General features: G+C 48.4%; 1 protein-coding gene across 2 annotated transcripts in view; it reads right to left on the bottom strand.

The window, feature by feature from the left end:
* The window catches only part of DNAH17 (dynein axonemal heavy chain 17), a 14,992,541-nt gene that overhangs the window by 7,688,029 nt on the left and 7,279,535 nt on the right, over positions 1 to 24,977 (bottom strand). For both annotated transcript variants that reach the window (XM_085617470.1, XM_085617471.1), the window contains one exon: positions 6,659 to 6,941. In XM_085617470.1, the coding sequence (XP_085473596.1) occupies positions 6,659 to 6,941 (283 nt within the window). The remainder of the gene's footprint in view (positions 1 to 6,658; positions 6,942 to 24,977) is intronic.

Genomic DNA, 24,977 nt, shown 5'->3' with positions numbered 1-24,977 from the left:
TAAGAAACATTAGTTAGTTATATTCCTTACCTTTGAATAACCCCAGGCGTCAGGCTGGATCCGGAAAGATTTTTCGTCAGCAATACCCTTGCGCGTCGCTAGGCATCATCTGCGTCCGTTGTCGGCGTTGTGATCGCCGGGATGACGTCGTCGGAGTACTTAGACGTCGCACTCACGCGCTGACGTCAGTTCTTGTACATAGCTTTCCGTGTCAGGAACGCAGAGCCATGCAAGAGACCGACACTGGTGCCAAAAAATTCTAGGGCCCTGAAAAGGATGACCTTAACCCTAGATATCAGCTTGCAGAACGGGGAGGATGGGTGGGGCGGTAAGGAATCTAACTAACTAATGTTTCTTACAGATATATCGTTACCAAAGGTAAGTAACTTGTTCATCTGAAAGAAACACGTTAGTTAGATTCCTTACCTTAGAATAGATACCCCAGCAATACCAAACCCGGTGGTGGGTCTGTGAACCAAGATCACACCAGGAAGTCTTGGAGAACGGAACGGCCAAAGAAGCCGTCTCTCCGGACTTGGCTATCCAGGCAATAAGGCTTGGCAAACGTGTGCAGAGAGGCCCAGGTTGCTGCCTGACAAATGTCCTGCAAAGGGACTCCCCGTCCCAGGGCAGTAGTAGCCGCTGTGGCCCGAGTGGAATGGGCCCTCAGCCCCACAGGAGGTTCCTTCTTAGCCAAGGAATAACAGGCCTTAATGAACAAAACGACCCACCGAGACATGGTTCGCTCTTGCACCGCCCGCCCCTTCTTAGCGTCCACGTAGCCAACAAAGAGTTGGTCGTCCACCCCGAACTGTTTCGTGCGGTCCAGATAGATGGACAGCGCTCGTTTTGGGTCCAGACGGTGGAGCCTCTCTTCCTATTTCGAGGGATGCGGAGGCGGAAAGAAAGTGGGCAATGTAACAGACTGGCCGATGTGAAAGGAGTTCTGAGAACAACCTTGTCCGGATGGACAGAAAGGAAAGGAGACTTAGAAGATAGAGCCTGAAGCTCACTCACCCGTCTAGCAGAGGCGATGGCAACCAGGAAAGCAGTCTTTAGAGTTAAAAGACGAAGAGGACAATTATGAAATGGCTCAAAGGGAGCGCAGATCAGATAGGTTAATACCAGGTTCAAATCCCACTGAGGCATTACGAAAGGGACAGGAGGAAACATATGAGTAATGCCTTTAAAGAATCGAGGAACAACAGGGGATTTGAAAAGAGAAGGATGATCAGGAAGCCTTAAGAAAGCAGAAATAGCTGAAAGATATCCCTTGAGGGTGCCGAGAGCAGAGCCCTGCTGGGCCAGGGAAAGAAGAAAGAGGGGCAAAAAGGGGATCCACAGCCTTTGCTGTGCACCATGACACAAATTTGTTCCACCTGCAGGCGTATACCGTTTTAGTGAAGGGATGCCTGGCTGCCAGAATGACATCACAGACTCCAGGAGGCAAGTCAAATGGCCTCAACTGTCACCGCTCAATCTCCACGCTTGGAGGTGGAGGCTGGACAGGTTCGGGTGGAGAACCGTCCCCTGCTGCTGCGACAGAAGGTCCTCCTGAAGAGGCAGACGAATCGGGGGATCGATGGACAGACTGAGTAGCTTGGGATACAAGTACCTTTGTGCCCAATGCAGAGCCACAAGGATGACTTGGGCCCGGTCGCGCCTGATATTCTTCAGCACTCTGGGCAGAAGTGGTATAGGTGGAAATGCGTACAACAGACCACAACTCCACTCGCGACGAAAAGCGTCTCCGAGCGAGTGCCGCTTTTTGAAATTCCAACGCGCAGAACTGCTGACATTGCGCATTCTCTTCTGTGGCGAATAGATCTAACCAAGGCTCTCCCCACTGCCGAAAGAGGCCTTGCGCCACATCCGAGTTCAGACGCCATTCGTGATCCATCATGCACCGGCGGCTGAGTTCGTGTGCCCTGGCGTTCAGAGAGCCCGCCGGGTGTTGAACTACCAGGGTAATGCCCTGATGTTCCAGCCATGTCCAGAGGCCCAGAGCCTCCTGACAATGGGTCCACGACCCCACCCCGCCCTGTTTATTGCAATACCACATGGCGGTGGTGTTGTCCGTGAACACCTGCACTACACTTCCCCGAACAGAGGGAAGGAATGCCTTCAGTGCAAGCCGGATCGCCAGCAGCTCCAATAGGTTGATATGGAGCCGTGACTCCACCGGAGGCCAGATGCCTCTGATCTCTGCCTCTGCCATGTGGCCCCCCATCCCAGGAAGGACGCATCCGTCACCACTACGTGCTCCGGTTGGGGTAGGGAGAGGGATCTGCCACTGGCCCAATCGCGGTCCGTGAGCCACCACTGCAACTGTCTTGCAGTGCCCTCCGAGATCAAGACGTGGTCGGACAGGTTGCCCCGATGCTGGGCCCACTGGAACTTCAGGTCCCACTGCAGAGCCTGCATCCGCCACCTGGCGTAATGCACCAACAGGATGCAGGAGGCCATCAGACCCAGTAGCCGCAGTACCAACCTGACCGAAACCCGGGATTAAGGCTGAAAGATCGGAATCAGAGCCTGAATATCCCAAACCCGCCGTTCCAGAGGATAGACCCGGAACTGTGACGAGTCCAGAACCGCTCCGATGAAAAGGAGCTTTTGGAGGGACTCAGATGCGACTTCGGCACGTTGATGGCGAACCCAAGCAAATGCAGGAGATCGGCCGTGGTCTGGAGGTGGGAGACGACTGCCTGGGGCGAGCCCGCCTTCAACAGCCAGTCGTCAAGATAGGGGAAGACTGGAACCCCTAATCTACCCGAGGGGCACTGGTGAGGCCGAAGGGGAGCACGGTAAACTGAAAGTGCTTGTGACCTACCATGAACCGCAGGTAACGCCGGTGGGCCGGCAGGATTGGGATGTGGAAATATGCGTCCTACAAGTCCAACGCTGCCATCCAGTCTCCAGGGTCCAGGGCAGCCAGAACCTGAGCTAAGGTGAGCATCTTGAACTTCTCCTTCCGGAGGAAGGCGTTGACGCTCCTGAGGTCCAAGATAGGGAGTAGGCCCCTTTTGCCCTTCTTGGGAACCAGAAAGTAGTGGGAATAACAACCCCGACCTACTTCTGGACCAAGAACGCGCTCCATGGCCCCCTTGGCCAAGAGGGCCGTAACTTCTTCCTGCAGAAGTTGCAAGTGATCCCCCAACAAGCGGTGGTACTGCGGTGGCATGGCTGGAGGGGTCGCCTCAAAGGGGAGGGAGTAGCCCCTTCGGACAATTTGCAGCACCCACCTGTCCGATCTGATGGTACGCCAGTGGAGCAGGTGATGGCGAACTCTGCCTCCCACTGGCGTGGAATGGGCCTGAAAGCTCGGACTAGGAGGGCTTTGAGGCGGATGCTGCTGGGGCTGACCGGCTCTCTGTCCCCCTGCTCCCCCTCGGCGGAATCCACGTCCACGACCGCGTTGAGGCTGGTTCTGCGGCCTGTGGCTAGACGGACGTGTGGGGGCGCCCCTTCCTTGGCCACGAAAGGGCTGATAAGCAGAAGTCTGCGGGCGTGGGCCGAAAGGCCCAAGGACTTGGCCGTAGCCCTGGAGTCCTTAAAGCGCTCCAACGCACTATCCGCTTTGTTGCCAAAGAGGTGACGGCCATCGAAGGGCATGTCAATGAGGGTGCTCTGGACATCCCCTGAGAAATTCGTGGATCTCAGCCAGGCGTGGCGACGAATCGCCACTGTGGTCACAATTGCCCTGCCTAGTGAGTCCGTTGTGTCAAGCCCACATCGTACGAGTAACGTGCCGCATCCGGCCCCTCGTCAAGAGCCTGGGCGATCCGAGTCCGGGACTCCTCCGGACACTGGGGCAGCACATCCGCCACCGTATCCCACAAGGAATGGGTGTAACGGTCCAAAAGGCACGCAGTGTTGATAGACCGCAACCCCAAACTAAGGGAGGAGAACAGTTTCTTCCCAAACTGTTCCAACCTTTTGGATTCCCAATCCGGGGGAGCGGATGGGAAGGCGGTCTGGGAGGTAGAGGCCTGGATAACCAGGCTCTCGGGCGTGGTGTGCACAGACAGAAAGCTGGGGTCGCCCGGTGCGGGCGGTGGCGCCGGGCCACGTTCCGGTCCACAGGAGGGACTGTGGAGGGCTTGGACCAGGTGCCCATCAGAACGTCCGTCAGTGCTTCATTGAACTGCAGCAGAGGCTCCGAGGAGCTTACTGGCGGTTGAAGCACTTCAGTGAGGAGGTTAGTCCTCCCGGCCACTGCAGGGAGCACCAGCTGAAGGGTTTTGGCAGCCCTGCGCAGCACCACAGAGTAGGTAGCACCCTCCTCCGTAGCCATGGAAGGAGGAGAGATGAAGCCAGTGTCAGGGGAGGTGTCAAGACCACTGGCATCCCCCAGCTCTTCTGGACAGTCCTGAGATAACTGGTACTGCTGTGCCAGAGGGTCCTCAGACCCCTCCCAGTCGTCCCCGTCATCCGACTCCTGGTGGACAGGTGGAAAGGTCGGAGCCGGGTGGTAGATGAATCTGTCATCCATTGGCGCCGGAGACGGCGCCGGGCGACGCCGCTCCGACGCCAGGCCCGGACTGGGACTAAACCTGGGGACGACTTCGTCTGAAGATGACACCGGGGGTGGCACCGAAGGGGTCGGCACCAGCAGAGGGGTTGTAAGGTCGACCGACGTCGACCGGGATCCAGGCCTGGATCCCGCGGGGGCCTGCGGCGTCAGGATCGAAGTCGACGACGGCGCCGGGGCCAGAGCCGCCATCTCGCTAGGCCTCCCAGTCGGGCCTGCGGGGCCCGAAGGTGTGTTCCAGGCAGGCCTCGACGGCGGAGCCAGACTCCTCATGGCCACCAGGAAGTCTCGGATCTCCGCCGGAGTCGCATCAGACCCAGGGACCGGAGGGTATGGGGCGGACGCGACTCCTGCGCCTCCGACGGAGCCACACGACCGGCGAGGGGAGTCAGAAGAGCGATGTCACCTCTTCGACTTCTTCTTACTGTGCCTCGACTTACCGGAATGCGAGGACTTCGACCCAGACGAGCGGTGATGGCTGCGGCTCCGCGACTGGTCCCTCAAACTCCTCCTCGACCGGGAACTTGAGCGGCACGGAGCCGACTGCCGGATCTCGAGCAGCTTGCGGGACCGCTCCCACCTAGCCTTCGAGGTCAAGGCCCGGCAGTCGAGGCACGACTCAGCGTCATGGTCGGCTGCAAGGCAGTAGAGACACCGGCGGTGGTGATCCGTGACCGACATCAGGAGGTGACAGGCGTCCCACGGCTTGAATCCAGGCATCCCTACCGGCACCAGGAGTCGAGATCGACTCGAAATGGGAACCAAAAAAGTTCAAAATGTTTAGTCAAAAAGTGACTAAAAGGGTATGCTCTTCCCAGATCTGCGCTTACTGGTGTGGAAAAAAGAAGAACTGACGTCAGCGTGCGAGGGCGGCGACTAAGTACTCCGACGACATCATCCCGACGATACCAACGGCAGACGCAGAGCCGCAGATGACGCCTAGCGACGCGCAAGGGTATTGCTGACGAAAAATCTTTCCGGATCCAGCCTGTCGCCTGGTTTTATTCAAAGGTAAGAAATCTAACTAACGTGTTTCTTTCAGATAGGTGGTTTAATGGCCTTTCTTCAACTCAAGCCAACACTTCAATGCCTATATTGTCTTTGTATCCAGTTAATGACATCCACCAGTGTGAGCGTGGTCAGGATATGCAAGTGTATGGTTAATACTGTGAGGAAATGCAATGGGAAAGTGCAAACTGCTAATCTACCTACCTTCCTTTCACAAAAGAAAGGAGCATTCTGTGAATGTTTCATGAATGTACTATTTGAAGAGATGGCACTAACTAAAATAGGAGTTCTCTGCATGACAGTAACTTCACAACTTCCCATTCATATGAGCTACAAGGATTATAGTGGATGTGCATCCTGTGCTAACTGTGCCACTCGAACCAAGCTACATCTGGCTGATGAACCCTTGTCAGAGCGAAACCGGTCCTAGGCTGCTTGAACACCAGTTCGGTGAGGACCTGTCCTGGCATTTCGGCCTGGACTGCTTCCCTGGGTAGAAGGGTAAAGGCTGATTTGCATATGGCTGGGTCTAAGCTGAGGTGGCATGGTGAGCAAAATAAGGCTGAGTTGGGATGATACCCTGAACGATTGTCTGCAGTTAGACAAATTGCAAGCATTCCTCCCACCTCCTTTTGGGTGCTTGATGTTCTTCCCTAAATAGAAAGGGTCCGTCCAGACATGGTTCCCGTGCTCACTGTGCCTGTGGAGTCAAACTATACCTGCCTGATGAGTCCCTGTCAGGGGGCAACTGGTCCTAGGCTGCTCATGCTAATGTTCGATGAGGACCTGGCCTGGTAGGTCGGGCAGTACTGTTACCATGAGGAGCAGGGACTTTTGTATATGGCAGGGTCCAAACTGACGTGGCTTGGTGAACAAAAGAACAATTAGTTAGACAAATTGCAAGCATTCCTCCCATCACCTTTTATGTTTGATCTAGTTGAATCAAACCCAAATTTGTTTAATCTAAATGTTTCACATTTTGCTTTTTAATGTACTGCTTTCTTTCACATTCACTCCCGTTTAAGCATTCCGTTTCATAGTAAGACATATTTTCATAACAGAATGAACAAAACAATAACAAATACTGTGATCTTATCAATGCAAGCACTACTGTACCTGGTCTTGGAACATTGCACCTCCGAATGCCCACAGGCAGGCAAATACGAAGTAGAGTTCATAGAGTTCTTTAGGCGAATCTGGAGGGGTGCTATTTGGAGTCAGTAGACACTCAAGCAAGCACAGTATCGTCTGTATTACTGTGATTTCAGATACTGGGGTGATTCGTTTGAATCCAACTTTCAGTTTCTCTAAACAGACCGGCAAGTATTTATCAAACAGGATCATCAAGTTGGCTTTCTCTGATTGCACTGCACGGTTTTCAATCCAGCTGCTCACCACACTAGAAATAGTGGCATACATTAGTATTTCATATCAAGTTCACATAGTCTAGTTCAACATGTACATGTTCCACTACATTACACATATTGTAATTTTTCTATTAATTACCCACGGTTGACCCACCGGTGCTTTTAAAAACAGGAAATGCCCAGTATCAACAGACATCACTGCCAACGTACATCTGTGTAATTTCCTAGCTGATTGTTAGGATCCTGTTTAAACCAATATTTTTACATCATCCTTTGTGAGATAATCCATGCACCAATCACTGATTACACTTTGTTAGACAAATATATATTGATGATGGCGAAAGTACTTATACACCAAGCAAAATACTCCACCCTTCTGCAACCTTTTGGGTCCTTCACCATCCATAGATCTCAATGAAAGGCTTGTTAAAACAGTTAAATGTAATGCTCCATGCAGCTTGGTACCTAATAGGTGACAGTTTTATAGGTTTACCTAACATTTCCTTGTGGTTGCACAACCACCTGAGTTACCTTCTTGAAACCAAGTGCAGACATGATTTTTAGGTCTCGCCCACTGACAACTTTAGCTGTTTGTGGTTGAAAGATCTATTGTGCAGAGTACCAGTACTTTAACTGGGCTTTCGGTCATCCCATGTTTTTTCACAGGTTAGCTTTCTTGCCAGTCTTATCTGCTTGCTTCTTAATGAGTGGCTTTCCCTCCACTTCTTGTGTTGGCCACTCATCTAAAGCATAGCTTATGTATCATCTTTTTGCTTAGATGACTTGAATTCATCCATTTTTGACCTCAAGGGATTACTTTTTAGGTCTGCCTTGCCCGACTATTACTTCAAAGAAAAATATTGCATATATCATACATTAATATAAGGGCTTTTTGCAGCCCTCTTCACTCACTGGTCTGTTTAATTATCATTAACTCTTTGCTTTGCCTACCACAACATAAAGCCATTGGCTCCCCTCACTGTATGCAATGGCATTTTGACAGTGCACATTGGGCATATTCTCTTTGCAAGTAGACACCTTCATTGAGAGGGTTAATGGGCAAGCATGCCTATCCCAGTCCCAGTAATCTGGGCAAATACAGACAGCAGCCTTTGATCAATGAAAAAGAGGCCTTGGCATTCAGGGACACAGGTGCAAGTGTCACCCTGGTGACAAAAGATCGTGTGGCCCCTGAACAAATCATACTTGGTGAGATGTACCAAGTGACCAATGCAAGCATTTCAGTTGGTAATTTCACCTGGGGAGGGGTAACTGGCCCTAAGAAGGTTGTGGTAAGTGCAGACCTCCCTGTTGAATGCTTGTTGGGCAATGATTTAGAAACTTCAGCTTGGGCTGAAGTGGAACTCAGGACTCATGCAGAAATGTTGGGTATCCCTGCAGATGTGTTTGCTATGACTCGGTCACAGTCAAAACTGTCTTCCACTGAACAGGCCCTGGATCCTGGAAAAATGGACTAGGCGCTTTCCAATAGAAGGAGCAGTAGGAGTAAGGTAGTGTTTCCCCCCCTGCCTCAGAATACATATCAGTTTCCTGAGGGAGATGATCTTAGTCCTGAAGAAGGAACTGTCTCAGAGGAACTTGAGCCTGATCAGGTTGAGTTCTCGGGGACAGGGGGCCCTTCAAGGGCAGATCTGAGTCAGGAGCAGCTGAGCTGCCCCTCTCTTGAACCCTTCAGACAGCAAGCTGTTGCTGAGGCTGCTGGGAGTGCCAATGGGTCCCATAGGATCTACTGGGATGATGGACTCCTATACTCGGAGTGTAGAGACCCCAAGCCTGGAGCTAACAGGAGGTTGGTTTTACCTCTGAAGTTTAGGGGCTTCCTATTGACACTGGAACATGACATCCCATTAGCAGATCACCTAGGCCAAAACAAGACTTGGGACAGGATTTTCCCTCACTTTCATTGGCCTCACATGTCAGAAGACACAAAGGAGTTGTGTCGCTCCTATATCACCTGTGAAGCCAGTGGTATGGCAGATGGTACTACAAAGGCTCCTCTGATACCACTACCTGTGGTTGGGGCTCCCTTTGAGAGGGTTGGGATTGACATTGTTGGTCCCATGGATCCTCAAACTGCATCTGGGCACAGATTGAAACTGGTGGTCAGACCATGCCACTAGGTATCCAGAGCCAATTACCCTTAGAACTATCACAGCTACTGTGGTGGCTAGAGCCCTCCTGGGAATCTTTTCCAGGGTGGGTTTTCCTAAGGAGGTAGTATCAGACAGAGATGCAAACTTCATGTCTAGTTACTTGACTGCTATGATGGAAGGAGTGTGGAGTAAATTACACATTTACCACCCCTTATCACCCACAATTCAATGGGTTAGTTGAAAGGTTCAACAAAACCCTCAAGGGCATGATTAAAGGTCTCCCTGAAAAGCTCAGGCGTAGATGGGACATACATTTGCCCTGCCCTCTCTTTGCCTACAGAGAGGTTCCCCAGAAGGGGGTTGGGTACAGCCCTTTTGAACTTCTGTTTGGACATACAGTTAAGAGTTCTTTATGTCTAGTGAAAGAGGGATGGGAGTTACCTCTCAAACCACCTAAACAGGATATTGTGGACTATGTACTTGGTCTCCGCTCCAGGATGGCTGAGTACATACAGAAGGCAACCAAAAACTTGAGGCTATTGAGGAATTGCAAAAGGCCTGGCATGACCAAAAGGCTGTGTTGACTGTTTATCAGGCAGGACAGAAAGTATGGCTTTCGGAGCCTGTCTCCCCAGCAGCCCTCCAAGACAAGTGGAGTGGCCCTCATACAATCATTGAGCAGAAGGGAGAGATTACCTACCTGGTGGACGTTGGAACTCCCAGGAGCTACCATAGGGTGCTCCATGTGAACAGGCTCAAACCATATGTTGACCGGGCAGACATGGACTTGCTCATGGCTACTGATGAGGAACAGGAGGAAAAGAGTGATCCACTCCCTGATCTGCTCTCACAGAACCCTGATGATGGTTTAGTTGATGATGTAGCCTTGGCAGGCAGCCTCACTGCCCAGCAGCAAACTGATTACAGAAAAGTTCTTAATCAGTTTAGACATATGTTCTCACTGACTCCAAGTCAGACTACCTGGTGCACTCATGAAGTGGACACAGGTGACAGTCTGCCTGTTAAAAATAAGATTTACAGGCAACGTGGCCATGTCAGGGACTGCATCAGGACTGAAGTCCAGAAGATGTTGGATTTGGGAGGGATTGAACCCTCAGATAGCCCTTGGGCTAGTCCAGTAGTCTTTTTTTTTTGGTGTCCTCATTCTGCCGCTTAACTTGTTGGCAATCCCTTAGCGAAAACCAAACGGGCAAAGAGTCATTCCACACAAGAAATCTAGCTGCTTCCACTCCAACCCTTCTTGAGCATAACACACAGAAGAAGGGGACCAGGACCGACAGCTATTTATTGGCTTAATCCTTGTACCCCAGTCCTCTGACACCAGTCGACAAACATATCCCAAACTTTCCTCCGACTTCCTGGATCACATGCCATATCCTGTTTACTAATATATATGATGTTGTTTTTACACTCTGAGAAAAGGGGTGGAATTGCAGATTTCCAAGCTCTACATATCTCTCTTCTTCCCAATAAAATAACATAAAATATTAATCTTACTGCTCTCTTATTTAAGAAAACAGAATTATCATGAATTCCAAAAAATATGAGTGAGGGGGTTACTTTTAACCGTGTTCCAATTACTTCTGACAAGAATTCACATAGGTCCGACCAAAAGTTAGTAATCTCTGGGCAAGTTAAAAACATATGATAATCATCTGCTAGAGGATCTTGACACCATGAACACAGATATTGATTTCCGGTAGTTTTTGTAAGTTTTACTGGGGACCAATATGCTCTATATAAGGTAAAAAGATGGTTATGTTTTAAAAAGGCAGGTTTGACTATCTCTCGAAGCAATGCAAATGAGGTCATCCAAGTCTCAATTAGATTGATATTAACAACATCATGACTCCAGATCTTTTGAATGTCCTGGTCAATGTCGTCTTCCGCTTCAATAAGTATTCGATACCAAAGAGCAATTTCTCCTTTAATACCGCCGGGTTTCATTGCTTGAATCAACCAGGAATCATCCTTCTGTTCCCCCAATTTTGCCTATCCCACCAAGCGGAGAGCTGATAGAATTTAAATCTGGTTAATGGTCCCCTGTGAGAAGTTGGCCTGATGTATGATGTCACTAGTTATAGTGTACACCTTATATCAGTCCAAATACCCTTATGGTGATTGGTTGTAAAGTCAACCTTATAGACCAGCTATCCTAGTGGTAGCATGGACAAGAGCAGTCTTAGGCTAAACTCTGAATGGCATGTGAAGCCAGCTGTGATACCATATATAATCCCTTGAATACCAAATGAAAGGACACCACAACAGATATATATATAAAATAAAGTGTATTTTATTCTAAGCAAACCCTCAGCACTCTTTATGAGATTAGAGGTAAGTACAACACAGTCTTATTTATGCATACATTAAGTCACACAGGTAAGTAATACAGTTAGGCCCTAGGGGCCACGCAAACCATATACTAAGTAAGTGGTATAAGAACCACTGTCACGGAAATAGAATAGGCCTAGGCCTAGGGAATCGCTGGGGCTACCCTACACTAGCATTAGTTAGGAAGTGGGAGGCCCACGGGATTCGTGTGCAGAGTGGAAACACTCACGCGTAATGCGTAAAAGTCAATAGCAATAGTACAGTTTAGAAAACGGTAGATTTAGGACACTTCCGGAGTAGCTAGGAAGTTGAGACTTGAAAACTAGACACTAGGATAGTCACTATCCTGATGAGCACCGGAGTACCCAAGTTACCTAGCCCACAGGCTGCGGGTGCATAGGGGTGAAGATGCGTCGTTTTCGTCGTCGACTCCTATGGATGCCTGAAGAAAGATGCTGACAGGCAGTCAGTGAAGAGTGTCCGGTGGATCCCAAGGCTGGGATCAAGAAGAGAGGAAACCTGCAAGCAGAAGGGACAGAGTCAAGGTCACTAGCCACTGACCACGTGGAACCAGGAAGGAACCAGGCGATGTCGTGAAGATTGCAGGTGAAGGTGAAGCTTGTCGCTGCAGCCAGGAGAACCAGGAAGCGTCGAGGACGACCAGGACCAGGAGGCGAGCTGTCCCACGAAGGCTCTTGATGTCGGCGGCGTCGAAGTTGGACTAGGACTCACCAAGCCTTGGCAAGCGGAACCCACGAAGAACAAAGGACTTGCTTCTGGTGCAGACCAGGAAGGTCTGGGGTGCTTCTTCTTTGCAGAGAAGCGGGAGCCAGTCTGGAGGAGCCAAACCAGCGCAGAAGATTTCAGGGTGCGTCGTCACAGAGGCCACCAGCCAGCGGGCAAGCAACCGGACAGACGCGGCAAGCAGGAAAATGCTGAAGGGCCCCACGCAGGACTCGTGGAGTGTGGGGGGCTGATCTTCAGTGCAGATGGTGCTTGGGGTTGGGGCTTCTCAATCCCCGGTGCACAACTTCGAGGGTACCTCAGAAGCTGCGCTGTAAGTTACTAGCCACTTTTCCCAGGTAGCCGGTCCCACGTCGCTCGTCGCCTCCACGGATCTCAGCTCTGCTGCAGATGTGGATGAGGGTCGGAGAAGTCTGGAAGTCAAGGCTCTGGTCGGGCTCTGCAGTCGGTTCCTCGTAGAACGGTCGCAAAGCAAAGGGTAGTCTCTTGATGGTGCCTGTTTGCACAGGGTAGCGACTCCTTGGCTACAAGGGAGATTCTTCAGTCTTCTTCTTTCGTCGAATGTCGAAGGTCCAGAGTTTCTGTTCAGTTTTGCAGGTTCAGGATAATCTAAAGTCTTGAGGCCCAACTCCCACTCTTATACTAATCTGGGGGGCTGGGATACCTGCTAGGTCACGCCTTATGGGTGGGACCTGGGAGGGGGTGGTTACACCCACTTCCCTTTGTCCAGTTTCGCGCCAGAGCTGGGGCTGGAGTGCCCCAGCGCCGGTTTGAACTGGACTATGCAAGGAACACCTTGTGTGCCCCAGGCATGTCTCATTCCTTTCAGCCCACCCTGCCCCAATACACTAAAGGCTGTCTGGGGAGGTGCTAGCACCTCCCCAAGCAGGAAACCTATTGTCCAGGCCTCCCTGGCTGGGATCACTCCCAGCAGCAGGAGGTCAGACTTGTGTCTGTGGCAGCAGCATCCATTTTGTGATGCTGAGGCTTTGGTTAGAGTTAAACAACAAGGTAGGATTTTAACATGTCTCTCCCTCTAGAAGGGAGGAATAATATCCTCATCACCATAAATGGTATGGGGGTATTATTCCAAAGTGTTAGACACCTTACACGACATGTTTTGATAAAGCCAAACCATAGTTACCATAACCGTTTAAGATTATAAGGCAGTTTAAGAGTATATGGTAGGCTATATCATAGAACATCTATAAGGACATGGTTCCGAAAGCTGCAGACAGGCTCAGCTCATGCTAGAGCACCATCTCACATGTTACCAAGCACTCTGCCTCCAGGATTGTTAAGGCCTGCCATAGGAGTGACTGATAGGTACACATGTGTCTATATATAAGGGTAGATATAGGCATACTATATCTAAGCAAGGGGTGATTACACGACCTTGCCCCAGCTGAGTGATCAGCCAGTTGTGTCTGATTGGAAGGCCAGACCAGGGGTGGCATAATACATGCTGCAGCCCCTGGGAGGCCTAGGGTACACCTATGCCCTGGGTACCTAGGGTACACTGTACAGGGTCCAATAAGGTGATCCTTACCAATTGGTTATGTACCTAGGGTACATGGAGTCCATTTTAAAGAGAGAGCAGACAGCCTGAGACCCTGAATGGCAGGATCTCAGGCCAACTAAGTCGAAAAACCAGCTAGACACTAGGCAAAAAGTTGGGGTTAACCATAGTCAGATATCCACCTTCCTACACAACCCCCCCCCAAACGAAAGGAGATAAGGCTGGCCTTGACAAGGTAAGCCTCTATTGCCGAAGTGGCCATATAAGGAAGAACCAGCACTGGCATGGTTACCCCCTGTCTCATGGTCCACTAAGCAATCCCTCACCCTAAAGGTATCATAGGGTCTCCACCATAGGGAATCACTACCTTTGGTGTGTCTTTGCAAAGTAAAAGGCTGGTGTTGAGATGGAGTACTGAAGTGAGTGTCCTCAAAGTGAGGCCTCAGCTTCCTCCAATCATCCTCCACCATGGATGCCTTTCTTTCTTTCACTGAGTTGCACTGTGCTCTCAGGGTCAGCCTCTGGCTACCTAAAGCTGGAGGCTGGGTCCCTTTTGTGGGCTTACTGGAGGGACAGGACAGGTTTGGGGCCCTAAGGTCCCAGGTTTGCCTGTGCCCAACAGAATCCCTCTGGGGGAGGTCCCTAACTACCTGTAAAGGGGATCCCTCAGGAATGTTTTTACCCATCACCTGGCTAGGGCAACTAACCAGGCAATCCTCATTCTTTTGATGGGGGGGTTCTTGTGGACAGGGGCCCTCTTGGGGTCCACTGGCCTCCCTGACCTCTGCAGCCCTGGGCTGACTGAGGCAGGGTAGAGAGAGGCAGGCTACCTGCACCAGACTGGGTCCCACCTTGGAAGGGGCCACTGACATCAGAGGCTCTGCCAGGCCAGGCCTGGCTACCTCTGGGGCAGTTCCTTCACAAGGGGTGAGGTCAGATCCCTGAGGAGGCTGACCTTTTCCTAATGTCTGGGGAGAGGGAGACTTTTCTTCCTCCCCACTACTCTCTGTTTGTGTGGAGTGATCCATAGTTTCAGGCTTCACTACACCTATATCAGTCTGAGTGTGGGCTGAGACCATTACAGCCTTGCCAACCTTTTCAGGAAGGCCCTCAGTTTGTGTTTGAGCTGTGACTGTCACAGCTCTGCCAATTTCTACAGGGAAGTCTGTCTGGGCCTGGGCTGTGGCTACCACTGCCCTTCCAACCTTTTCAGGGAGGAAATCTACTTGGACAGGGGTTGTGACTGGCACAACCCCACTACCCTTTTTGGAAAGGCCTACCATTTTAGAATGGGTGTCTTGTTCAACTCCAGCCCAAGCTGAGAGTTCTAAGTCATTCCCCAGTAAGCAGTCCACAGGCAAGGTTGGAGACACTGCCACCCTTTTAGGGCCAGTGACACCTCCCCAGCTGAGACATACCTCTGCCATGGGATGACTGTTCTGTTTGCCATCAATGTTAGTTACCTGGTATGAGAAACCAGGCAAAAGCTGCTCAGAGGGAACTAGCCTATGGGCCACCATAGTGATGCTAGCTCCAGTGTCTCTGTAGGCCTCAGCTTTTCTACCATTGATGTAGGGTTCCTGTCTGTACCTACCCAAAGTGTTGGGGCAGGCAGTGAAGTTGGCAAACCCCATGCCACCATCACAGACAAGAGTAGCTGCTGCAGGGGAATTGGCTAAGCCAGGATCCCCCTGTGTTCCCCAAGAAAACCCAACCAAATTTTTGGGGGCACTCCCACCACCTGGGGGATTACTGCTGACAGTAATAGGTGGTGTGACAGGAGTAGTTGGAGGAACAGTTTTGTTTTTAGCCTGTGGACAACTGCTGTCAGTTTTCCAATGCCCAGGTGTTTTACACACATGGCAGTAAGGCTTTTTAACTGTGGTAGAGGAGGGAGCTTGGGACCCACCACCCTGTGTGGAGTTTTGGGGCCCTGAGGAAGATTTCTCTTTTGCTTTATCCCCACCCTTCTCTTGAGGCTTGGTGGTATCTTTCTTTTGGTCACCACCCTGATTTTTAGGCCTAATCCTGGTCCTGACCCATTTATCTGCCCTCTTTCCCAATTCTTGGGGAGAGGTCAAATCTGAGTCTACCAGGTGTTGATGGAGAAGCTGGTTCTGACAATTACTAAGGATCTGCTCCCTCATAATCAAGTTGTACAATCCTGTATAGTCCTGCACCTTGCTGCCATTTAACCAACCTTCCAAAGCCTTAGTGGCACAATCCACAAAATCAGACCAGTCCTGTGTCTGTGTCTTCTGGGTGTCTCTGAACAACAACCTATATTGCTCAGTGGTTAAGCCAAACCCATCTATCAGAGCACTCTTCAGGACTTTGTAATTGTTTGCATCCTCATCACTGACTGTGAGGAGCTTGTCTCTACCTTTGTCAGAAAAGGAGAGCCACAAGATAGCTGCCCACTGACTTTGGGGTACCTGCTGTACTTTGCAGGCCCTCTCCAAAGCAGTCATCCATTTGTGGATGTCATCCCCATTCTGATATGGGGGGACTATCTTGCTTAGGTTTCTATGGTCATAAGACCTATCCCTATCTCTAGTAACCCCGGGCGTAGCACTACGCTTCGCCCACGTAGTGTACGGAGTGCTGCCTGCTTCGCACTTTCCGAAGTAGGCGAAGCAGGGCAGCGCTACGCACACGCCGAGGGCGAAGCGTAGCTGCTTGCCACCCGCCACCCACCTCCCGCCTGCCCTCCTTTTAATAATATAAGCAATGAAAAATAAATTAAAGTAAGTCGACTTACCGTTAGCGCGGCGTCTCCGGGGCTCCCTCTTTCTGTTTCTAATTTCTTCTGGCAAATGCGCATGCGCGGACACCCGCGCATGCGCATTTCTCGCGAGAAATGCGCATGCGCGGGCGTCCGCGCATGCGCATTTGTCAGAAGAAATTAGAAACGAAGAAGAGGGAGCCCCGGAGACGCCGCGCTTACGGTAAGTCGCTTTACTTTAATTTATTTTATATTGCTGATATTATTTAAAAGAAGGGCGGGCGGGAGGTGGGTGGCACGTAGTGGGGCTACGCGAAGCGCGTAGTGTGCGTAGATTTGGGCACACTACGTGCTGCTTCACGTAGCCCCACTACGCCCACTACGCCCACCCTTAATCTCTAGGAATGTTGCTGCCACCAGTGGGTTCTGACCCACACAATTTTTGCTCTCTAGCCAGAGCAAGCTTCTCTTTGGCAAGGGCAATTTCTTCCCTCTGAATCCTCAGATTAGCTTCCCTCATTCTGGCTTTATGCTCCTTTCTCTCAGGTGAAGTCATTCCCCTGTGAGAGGAAGCATTAGAGATGCTAGAAACATGGGAGTGGATGGATTCCCTTGAAGGGGATCTGTCCCTCCTGCTTCTCTGTGAAAGCCTACTTGGGGGTCTGTATGGGGGGACCCCATGCAAACTCCCATGTAAACTTAGGTTAGCCTGGCTAAGTCTCCTTACTTGGCTCTGGCTGTCTACCTCCCCATCTGAAGCCCCATCTGACTCCTCTGTGGTGGGTAGACCCTCCTCTGTGCCTAGGGCACCTGCCTGAGATGCCCTATGAGCATCATACTCCTCTAGGAGTTGTCTTAACTGAAGGAGGGTAGGGTTTGCACCCTGTTTTATTCCTCTGGAGGTACACAAGTGTCTCATCTCCTGGAATGTTAAGGTATCATATCTAGAGGGGGTCTTTTGCAGACCTGATCCTCCTGAGAGAGCATCTACTTGATCTACTCTCAGAGACATGATCTAGTGAGGGTGTGGTGTGTGCACCTACCTACACTAGTTGTATCTACTAAACCTTTCTAGTAGTTGTAGTCAGGGTGTGTTACTCCCTTCAACCTACAACTACAAAGTCCAGTAGGACTTAAGTATAATAATCTATGTTATATGTACCTAGACAATATCTGTGTGATCTTTCAATTTAGTATCTCAAGATTACAATGGTATTACAACAGCAAGCTCAGATCCCAACCGCTGCTCACCAATGTGAGAAGTTGGCCTGATGTATGATGTCACTAGTTATAGTGTACACCTTATATCAGTCCAAAAACCCTTATGGTGATTGGTTGTAAAGTCAACCTTATAGACCAGCTATCCTAGTGGTAGCATGGACAAGAGCAGTCTTAGGCTAAACTCTGAATGTCATGTGAAGCCAGCTGTGATACCATATATAATCCCTTGAATACCAAATGAAAGGACACCACAACAGATATATATATAAAATAAAGTGTATTTTATTCTAAGCAAACCCTCAGCACTCTTTATGAGATTAGAGGTAAGTACAACACAGTCTTATTTATGCATACATTAAGTCACACAGGTAAGTAATACAGTTAGGCCCTAGGGGCCACGCAAACCATATACTAAGTAAGTGGTATAAGAACCACTGTCACGGAAATAGAATAGGCCTAGGCCTAGGGAATCGCTGGGGCTACCCTACACTAGCGTTAGTTAGGAAGTGGGAGGCCCACGGGATTCGTGTGCAGAATGGAAACACTCACGCGTAATGCGTAAAAGTCAATAGCAATAGTACAGTTTAGAAAACGGTAGATTTAGGACACTTCCGGAGTAGCTAGGAAGTTGAGACTTGAAAACTAGACACTAGGATAGTCACTATCCTGATGAGCACCGGAGTACCCAAGTTACCTAGCCCACAGGCTGCGGGTGCATAGGGGTGAAGATGCGTCGTTTTCGTCGTCGACTCCTATGGATGCCTGAAGAAAGATGCTGACAGGCAGTCAGTGAAGAGTGTCCGGTGGATCCCAAGGCTGGGATCAAGAAGAGAGGAAACCTGCAAGCAGAAGGGACAGAGTCAAGGTCACTAGCCAGTGACCACGTGGAACCAGGAAGGAACCAGGCGATGTCGTGAAGATTGCAGGTGAAGGTGAAGCTTGTCGCTGCAGCCAGGAGGACCAGGAAGCGTCGAGGACGACCAGGACCAGGAGGCGAGCTGTACCACGAAGGCTCTTGCTGTCGGCGGCGTCGAAGTTGGACTAGGACTCACCAAGCCTTGGCAAGCGGAACCCACGAAGAACGAAGGACTTGCTTCTGGTGCAGACCAGGAAGGTCTGGGGTGCTTCTTCTTTGCAGAGAAGCGGGAGCCAGTCTGGAGGAGCCAAACCAGCGCAGAAGATTTCAGGGTGCGTCGTCACAGAGGCCACCAGCCAGCGGGCAAGCAACCGGACAGACGCGGCAAGCAGGAAAATGCTGAAGGGCCCCACGCAGGACTCGTGGAGTGTGGGGGGCTGATCTTCGGTGCAGATGGTGCTTGGGGTTGGGGCTTCTCAATCCCCGGTGCACAACTTCGAGGGTACTTCAGAAGCTGCGCTGTAAGTTACTAGCCACTTTTCCCAGGTAGCCGGTCCCACGTCGCTCGTCGCCTCCACGGATCTCAGCTCTGCTGCAGATGTGGATGAGGGTCGGAGAAGTCTGGAAGTCAAGGCTCTGGTCGGGCTCTGCAGTCGGTTCCTCGTAGAACGGTCGCAAAGCAAAGGGTAGTCTCTTGATGGTGCCTGTTTGCACAGGATAGCCACTCCTTGGCTACAAGGGAGATTCTTCAGTCTTCTTCTTTCGTCGAATGTCGAAGGTCCAGAGTTTCTGTTCAGTTTTGCAGGTTCAGGATAATCTAAAGTCTTGAGGCCCAACTCCCACTCTTATACTAATCTGGGGGGCTGGGATACCTGCTAGGTCACGCCTTATGGGTGGGACCTGGGAGGGGGTGGTTACACCCACTTCCCTTTGTCCAGTTTCGCGCCAGAGCTGGGGCTGGAGTGCCCCAGCGCCGGTTTGAACTGGACTATGCAAGGAACACCTTGTGTGCCCCAAGCATGTCTCATTCCTTTCAGCCCACCCAGCCCCAATACACTAAAGGCTGTCTGGGGAGGTGCTAGCACCTCCCCAAGCAGGAAACCTATTGTCCAGGCCTCCCTGGCTGGGATCACTCCCAGCAGCAGGAGGTCAGACTTGTGTCTGTGGCAGCAGCATCCATTTTGTGATGCTGAGGCTTTGGTTAGAGTTAAACAACAAGGTAGGATTTTAACATGTCTCTCCCTCTAGAAGGGAGGAATAATATCCTCATCACCAGAAATGGTATGGGGGTATTATTCCAAAGTGTTAGACACCTTACACGACATGTTTTGATAAAGCCAAACCATAGTTACCATAACCGTTTAAGATTATAAGGCACTTTAAGAGTATATGGTAGGCTATATCATAGAACAGCTATAAGGACATGGTTCCGAAAGCTGCAGACAGGCTCAGCTCATGCTAGAGCACCATCTCACATGTTACCAAGCACTCTGCCTCCAGGATTGTTAAGGCCTGCCATAGGAGTGACTGATAGGTACACATGTGTCTATATATAAGGGTAGATATAGGCATACTATATCTAAGCAAGGGGTGATTACACGACCTTGCCCCAGCTGAGTGATCAGCCAGTTGTGTCTGATTGGAAGGCCAGACCAGGGGTGGCATAATACATGCTGCAGCCCCTGGGAGGCCTAGGGTACACCTATGCCCTGGGTACCTAGGGTACACTGTACAGGGTCCAATAAGGTGATCCTTACCAATTGGTTATGTACCTAGGGTACATGGAGTCCATTTTAAAGAGAGAGCAGACAGCCTGAGACCCTGAATGGCAGGATCTCAGGCCAACTAAGTCGAAAAACCAGCTAGACACTAGGCAAAAAGTTGGGGGTAACCATAGTCAGATATCCACCTTCCTACATCCCCGAGTACATGCTTTCAAAGACTCCCAAGTGACCAGATCTGTTCCCATTCTCAGATCTCCCCACCTTGAGATACCTGCTTGCTTCAATGGTAAGCTGAGCCTATCCTCCAAGCAAGCTGGGGTACCGGTGGAACCCCATATTGGAGCATGATCAGAATAATACGATATTCCAAGTTTTTTCCGAATAAACACCCAATTCTTTACTGCCTGCAATAAGATCTTCAATTTCACTTTTTTGAAAAATTTTGCATCCCCAAACTTAAAAAGAAATTGCCTATGTTCTTCATCGAGATCACTTAGCATTGCCCCATATAAGTGCCCTAATGCAGAATCATCTGGTCTGTTTAGCAACATCCTAAAGTTTTTGAAGTGGAAAACCTGAAAATATAGCCAAAAATCTGGTAGAGCCGATCCCCCTTCTCCAACCTTCTCCTTAACCTCTTCCAAGATATACGGGAGCCCTTCGAAGCCTAAATAAAACTTCCAATCTTACCCTGTAATTTTCCAATTTCATCTTTATCAAATGAGAGAGGTATCGTGTTAAAAAGAAAGGTAACCTTTGGGAGTACAATCATTTTAATCAGGTTGACCCTACCATATAGGTTGAGAGGGAGATTTGCCCATCTTATCAATAATTTCCCTACTTCCTGGCTAATCCTCCTCCAATTAACCCTTGGAACATCCAGTAACCTCTAAGTAATTGTAATACCTAAGTATCTCATTTGGTTTTTTGCCCCGGGGGTCGGGGAAGGTTGGTTCCACTCCATAATTTCAGTTTTATTTCGATTTACCCTATATCCTGAGACCTTCCCGAATAATTCTGCCTTAGTAATCAAATTAGGTATAGCCACCTTAAGATTAGTGGTATACAAAATAAGATCATCGGCATATAAGGCTAATTTGACCTCCAAATCCTGAAATCTAAAAGGAAAAATGGAAATATCTTGTTTAATAAAGGTTGCAAACGGTTCAATATAGATATGAAATAAGAGGGGAGACAACGGGCAGCCCTGTCTAGTTCCTCGCTTTATATTAAACCATTCCGTTAACTCCCCATTTACTAACACTCTGGCTCTAGGAGCACTATATAAAGACTGAAACGCTTTTATTAAGTTCTCGGGAAATCCGAAAACTCTCAAAGTCTCCCAAAGATAAGGCCAATGAACCTGATCAAATGCCTTAGCGGCGTCGACTGCTACTGCTGTCACAGGGAGATTTAGAGATTCAGCCAAATCAATTACGCTGAGCATTGTAAAAGTCAATTCATTAAGTTGCCTTCCAGGAACAAAGCCCCTCTGATCCTTATGAACTACACTCTTAATTATCTTTGCAACCCTAGCTGCCAATATCCCTGTAAACACCTTATAATCTACATTCAGCAAAGATATGGGCCTATAGGACTCCGCAGACAACGGATCCTTATTTGGTTTGAAAATTAAAACAATTGTTGCCTCAGCCCAAGATGTCGGAGGATCCTCCCCTTCCCTCAAGATAGCATTAAAAAGTTTTTTAATCATAGGTATTATACTAACCTCGAGGGAAGAGTACATTTCTATTGGGAGGCCATCTGGCCCAGCGGCCTTCCCTCTTGCCATCCGGCTCATTTGTGTCCTAATCTCCTCTTCACTTATCTCTAAAGCAAGAGAATCTTTTTGATGTACACTCAATAGAGGAAGATCCAAATTTTCTAAAAATTGCTCTATTCTTACCAATCCTGGAGTAATATCATCTCTATATAACTTGGCCATATAAGCCCGTATTTCAGCCCCGATTTGTGTATTTGTGTCAACTATTTGACCAGTTGCACTCTCTTTTAGGCTACTAATTTGATTTTGTACTTTATCCATTTTAGCTTTCCAGGCAAGAAGCCTGCCACTCTTCTCACCATATAAAAAATTCTGGAGTTTACTAACCCTCCATCTATCTAGTAAAATTTTATCCAAGTGACCCCGGTATTCTTGTTGAAAATATTCTAGCTCTTTAGGAATAATAGGGACCTTACTAGAAAATTCAACAGAGGCCCTTTGAAGTTCAAACTCCTTCATTTGAATATTTTCCAGGAGATTATCGCATCCTAGAACTCTAGTTTTTACCCGACATAGTGGAGGTGCTTAGGGCTCTCAAAAAAGCCTTAAAGGCATCCCAGATTACCTTAATTTTAGCTGAACCATTATTATTTTTAGAAAAAGTCAAAGCCTCTTCACACATCTTAACTTGGACATCCTCATCTAATAAAATTGTCAGATCGAGGGTCCATCTTATCGTAGCTTTCTTTTCTAAAATTTTCAGAGAAAGACGAACTGAAGAATGGTCTGAAAGAGTGGCAGGAAGATGTTTAACCTTTTTCACTCCCTCAAGTAAAGATCGATCTATTAAAAAATAATCAATGCGAGAATGATGTCCATATTTCTTACTAAAAAAAGTATATCCTTTCTTATCCCCCATCTTTAGTCTCCATACGTCTACTAAATTTAATTCCTGGATCATAGTTTTGAGTATTGCCATTGATTTTAAGGGAGTGACATAATTTACTTTAGATGTTCTGTCCAGATCAGGTCTTTGGATTAAATTAAAATCCCCACCAATAATCACTGGACTATTAGTTGTCACCAACGCAGCCTCCAATTTACTTAGCGCATCTGGGTTATCCTGGTTAGGGCCATAATAACTGACACATGTTAATACCTTCTTTTGTATCTTAATATTAACCAGTATCCACCTCCCAGATGTAGCCGTATACTGGGCCCGATTCACAGAACTAACTTAAGTCAAAATCCTAAACTTACTATCATTTTCGTATTCACAGAAGGCACTTACTCACTTCGGTATTCACAGACTTAGGAGTCCTAACTTTAGGACTCCTAAATGCCTTTCTTTGAATACCGAAAGTCTTAAAATTAGGATTTTTCTCAGTTTAGGAGTCCTAAAGTTAGGACTCCTAACTTTACTACTACTAAACTGAGAAAAATCTTAATATTAAGGCTTTCGGCATTCACAGAAGGCATTTAGGAGTCTTAAAGTTAGGAGTCCTAACTTTACTACTACTAAATTGAGAAAAATCCTAATTTTAAGACTTTTGGTATTCACAGAAGGCATTTAGGAGTCCTAAAGTTAGGAGTCCTAACTATACTACTACTAAACTGAGAAAAATCCTAATTTTAAGACTTTCGGTATTCACAGAAGGCATTTAGGAGTCCTAAAGTTAGGACTCCTAACTTCTGTGAATACCGAAATGAGTAAGTGCCTTCTGTGAATACCAAAATGAGTAAGTGCCTTCTGTGAATACCAAAATGGTAGTAAGTTTAGGATTTAGTCTTAAGTTAGTTCTGTGAATCGGGCCCCCAGACTTTCCAATTTAATACCACACCCTGATTTTATAATAACGGCTACTCCTTTTGAACTCCCTCTCTGTTCAGAGGAAACAACATCCTGGACCCAAGCCCATCTTTTAAACATAGATATACATTCGGTATTCTCTAAATGAGTCTCCTGTAAGAGAATAACATTTGCCTCAGAATTCTTAAGAGATTCCATTATACGGGCCAATTTCCTTGTAGCTCTCACCCCATTCACATTCCATGAGGTGAGATGCAGCAAATCTTTACTCATATATTAAATATGAAAACCCCCTCACTCCTACTCTAAAATATATACAATTCATTAGCTCCACTATAATGGGAAGCGCCATTAACAAAATTAATCCATTCTTGACCAAAAGATAGAAGTAATATCTGGCAGAAAGATGACAAACATTTTTCTTTTTTTTCCCCCAACTGCTCCCATCCCCATGTGAACCCTCCCTCGAACCCCCCTGGGGAACCCCCCTATCTAACTCTTGGGGCGCGAACGCCTTCAAGAAACCCCATATGCTAGCAAGATGAACCCAGATACTCTAAACTAAACCACACCAGACCACTAACTCTACATAATCCTAATACAGAAAAAACAAAAATAAAAGAATTGTGCTGTCTTAGTAAATAAATTGTGTGACCTGAGAAAAGCAATATAACCTAACATCAGATGTGGAGGGAGAAAACTCGAAAATGAGTCTATTACAAAAAATTACATTAATTATTCGCAGAAGAATACAGGGAAATGAGCTGAATCTTAATCGAAGATCTATTCTGCTCTAATCTGACCCTCCCATCTGTTCTAATAGAGCATCTACTTCTTCTGGCTCTTGGATATTATACATTTTATTCTGCCACATAATCCTCAGCATGGCAGGAAACTTCATTTGCACGTGTGCACCCTTAGCACGAAGATCATTCATTTTTGAACCTAGAAGCCACTGCCGCTCAGCCGTCCTTTTTCCCATGTCAGAACGTATCGTATGTGTAGAATCTCCATAAGTCAAGAAACGCTCTTTTAATGCACGGGATAGAACGAGCTCCTTAGTAGAATAAGTAAGAAAATAAATTAAAATCTTCCTGGGGGCTTTTCTGCCAGTTTGCAGTCTATATGGATCTCTATGTACTCTCTGGAGTTCTTTACCCCAGTCTATATCCATTCTATCGGGGAACAGGCCCCCCAACAACTTACAGACAAAGCTCTTTATATCCGCCCCTTCCGCATTTTCATTAATTCCTATAAGGCGAATGTTGTTTCGTCTGGCC

The sequence above is a fragment of the Triturus cristatus genome, chromosome 7 (genome assembly GCF_964204655.1).
Source record: "Triturus cristatus chromosome 7, aTriCri1.1, whole genome shotgun sequence".
Classification (NCBI taxonomy): Eukaryota; Metazoa; Chordata; class Amphibia; order Caudata; family Salamandridae; genus Triturus; species Triturus cristatus.
Note: the sequence above shows the minus strand (reverse complement) of the source record. Positions and strands in the feature narration are given on the sequence as shown.